At 42.8% G+C, this 3,704-nt stretch overlaps 1 protein-coding gene across 1 annotated transcript; it reads left to right on the top strand.

Moving 5' to 3' along the window:
• The first annotated feature begins 1,764 nt into the window (after nt 1-1,764).
• Nucleotides 1,765-2,739, top strand: LOC101966050 (olfactory receptor 5AN1). The gene has a single exon (XM_005331654.4). It carries the CDS (start codon nt 1,773-1,775, stop codon nt 2,709-2,711), a length of 939 nt encoding a protein of 312 aa, XP_005331711.3. The 5' UTR covers nt 1,765-1,772; the 3' UTR covers nt 2,712-2,739.
• The last annotated feature ends 965 nt before the right edge of the window (nt 2,740-3,704 follow it).

The following is a 3,704-nucleotide window of genomic DNA, read 5'->3' as shown; positions in this document are numbered from 1 at the left end:
TGGCTTATACCTTCATGGCCTTGGCTGGTTGATCTGCGTGGGCAGTGGGTCTGAATCCACGCCTGCCTGTCCACGGGGCTGATAGGTCTCAGAAATTCCAAAAAAAGAAAGAAAGAAATCTCACAGCCCCAGCACTCCTGTTCACAGATACAGCTGTCATTCATTTTGTAAGCAATCATGTTACTCACAACAGCCACTGATTGCTGAAGAATTACTGTGGGCCTGATGGTGTGTGAACTTAGAGTTCAGAGCGCCTATTGTTCTCCTTTATAACGAGCACATTAAGCTTGGCATGTTTAGACCATGGGGAAATTTTAAAATAGACCAAGAAAGGACCCAAACTTCAAAGTCCAAATTATGAACCAAATTACCAGGATGTTTCCTAGAAGCAAAATACCTTAAAGCTGAGAATCCTTGGGGCCAAGAGTACAGTCTAGGTACTCACTCCTTTGGGGCATGTCATGTTGGGGGGGGGGCAAATGTGCTTCTGACCCCCATCAAAATATAACAAAATTATAAATTATGACATTATGTTCCAGGCCAGTTTACAGATGTATTAAATTCAGTTCTAAAATGTTTTAAAAATAATTGTAAATAGGGTATATAATTTTTAAAGGTAAAGATTAAATTTTAAAAATCTATCTAAATTGACAATAAAAAGAGGTTTGGAAGGAAACTCTTTCAAATTTATTTTGGGAAAACATCATTGTTGCTTTCATGACTCTGTGGCAGCAGGTATAGAATGCATTATCAGAGAAGTTCAAAAAGCGTCTCAGTTAATCGGTGATCTCAGTCTCATACACAATAATCATAGCATTTCTATGGCATTTTCAGAAATTTTTCAATTTGTTTTAATTAGTTATATGCAATAGTAGAACACACTCTGATACATCATACATAATGGGCTATGATTTCTCATCCTTCTGGTTGTATGTGATGTAGAATCACATCGGTCGTGTAGATGGAGAAGAGAATATCGCGCTAAGAGAAATAAACCAATCCCAAAAAACTAAATACGGAGTGTTTTCTCTGGTATGTGGAAGCTGATTCAAAATGTGGGTGGGGTTAGGGAAGAGCAGAGTTACTTAGGATTAAGTAGAGGGGATTAAAGGGAGGGGAGGGCGAATGAGGATAGGAAGAATAGTAAAATGAATCAGAAATTATTGCCTTATGTATGTATATAACTATGTCCTTTTTTCGATTTTAAATATCTTTTGTCATGGTTTGACTCTTAAATATCCCCCAAAGACTAAAGAACTGGTGGCCAGCTCGTGGTGCTGCTGGTAGGTACGAAGGCTCTAAAGTCAGGGGGACCTCTCTGCCTTGGGCTTTTGCTCTCATTCTTTCACTTCCCAGCCACAATGAAGCGAGCAGACAGGAGGCAGAGCCTTTCCTACCCTGCTGCACTGTGCTGCCACAGGCCCAAAGAGATAGGGACAAGAAACTGTGGACTAGAACCTCTGAAACTGCAAATCAAACCCATCTTTCATCCTCTAAATAGTTTATCTCAGGCATTTTGTCACAGTAATGGGAATCTGACACATCTCTTATAATTCGTACAAGACTACAAAGTAATTGAGAGCCTAAAACAATGAGCAGTTTCTTGGTAATTTAAGGAGAAAAGGGACAGTGCAGGACAGAGAAATATGTCCCCTTCCCCAGCACTCACTGGAGGAAAAGGAGGATTCCTATTAAAAACGTAATGCTGTGCTTCCTCCTGAGTCACCCCCACATTCTCTTATCCCCTTTCTCATACCAGGAGCACGGAGGCAATGACTGGGGGAAGAAATGTCACAGAGATTACCCAGTTCATCCTCCTGGGATTCTCAGATTTCCCCAGAATCACAGCAGTGCTCTTTGTGATGTTCCTGCTCATCTACATGACAGCGCTGACCTGGAACCTGTCCCTCATGGTTTTAATAAGGATGGATTCCCACCTCCACACTCCCATGTACTTCTTCTTCAGCAATCTGTCCTTCATTGATCTCTGCTACGTCACCTCCACAGTCCCCAAGATGCTGTCCAACTTCTTCCAGGAGCAGCAAACCATCAGCTTTGTGGGCTGCATTGTTCAGTACTTCTTCTTCTCAACCATGGGGCTGAGCGAATCCTATCTCATGACCGCCATGGCTTACGACCGGTACGCTGCCATCTGTAGCCCTCTGCTCTACTCTTCCATCATGTCACCCTCCCTCTGTGCTCGCATGGTGCTGGGATCCTACGTGGCCAGACTCACTGCCTCCTTATCCCAAGTGTGCTCTCTGCTTCAGCTCCACTTCTGTGGGCCTAACGTCATCAGCCACTTCTTCTGTGACATGCCCCAACTGTTGAAACTCTCCTGCACTGACACCTTCTTCGTGCAAGTCCTGACTGCTATACTAACCATGCTCTTTGGGATAGCCAACGTCCTACTGATCATGATATCCTACGGCTATATTGTCATGTCCATCATGAGGATCACCTCTGCCAAAGGCAGGTCCAAGGCGTTCAACACCTGCGCTTCTCACCTCACCGCGGTCTCCCTCTTCTACACTTCAGGTATGTTTGTCTATTTGAGTTCAAGTTCTGGTGGCTCCTCCAGCTTTGACAGATTTGCCTCCGTCTTCTACACCGTGGTGATCCCCATGCTGAATCCCTTGATTTACAGTCTGAGGAACAAAGAAATCAAAGACGCCTTGAAGAGGCTGCAGAAAAAGATAGGCTACTGCTAAGAACATAGATTCTGAGATTTCAGACAAATTTGGGGATAAAGTGGACTAAAATGCACATGAATGGAGCACTACAAAATTCACATCAAGCTTGGATGAAGGCTCAATGTGAAATGGACAATATGCTAATAGGGCTCCATGCTGCAAAACAGAACGTTCTGGAGGTTCATTATTTGCACCCTACATCAAGGGTGGCCTCCTGATTTGTTAATCTATCCACAAGTATTTGTGAAACAGCACTTTTTTACTTCTTTGGGCTTCTGCAGTTCAAGACAGCTCTAATCAGAGCTCTGCCCCCTGGAAACATCTTGGCAAGATCCAGAAACATTGTCTCCTAACTACTCTGAAGCCATTTCTTCATGGTGCTGACACTGGTTATTCTGTATTCCTGCCCAGGTGTATATAAATGAGGGAATATAAATGAGGTGTATATAAATGAGAGAGGGAATCGACCACCGGGGTATGGGGAGAATGAAGCTCTATAGATTGGCTTGATTGTGCTGTCAAGAAAGACCAAATCAAGATATCCCACGTTTGTCTAAGACATTCCTCATAGCTAGTTGTCTAACAAGTTGATGGTCTTATCCTTCTCTACCACCTGTTGTCTAGGTGAGAAAGAAATGATCTGAATCATTGGTGGAAAGAAGGATATGATTTTTTTTCAGTGCCACTTACTTAGGGTTTAGTTTTTGCACCCAGGATCCTGTGAGAATATACCACAGGAGATATTCACAGTCCATGCCACAGGCAATAGCAAGATCTGATGGGGGACCCTGACCTCTCTTACCATCTCTCATTCAATCCAGACAGTTTACCCTTGGTTGACACAACCAGTGGAATCTCATCAGTTGAATTGTTTCTAATGTTTCAGGAACCTGCTCAAGTTTGGTATCATACCTGTATGAATCGATTGTAATGATAAAGAGTCACTGGATAATAGAAACCTGTGTGAATTCATTCTAATAATAAAGACTAACAATAAATACAGGGAACTGA

This window comes from Ictidomys tridecemlineatus, chromosome 4, assembly GCF_052094955.1.
Source record: "Ictidomys tridecemlineatus isolate mIctTri1 chromosome 4, mIctTri1.hap1, whole genome shotgun sequence".
Taxonomy (NCBI): Eukaryota; Metazoa; Chordata; class Mammalia; order Rodentia; family Sciuridae; genus Ictidomys; species Ictidomys tridecemlineatus.
Note: the sequence above shows the minus strand (reverse complement) of the source record. Positions and strands in the feature narration are given on the sequence as shown.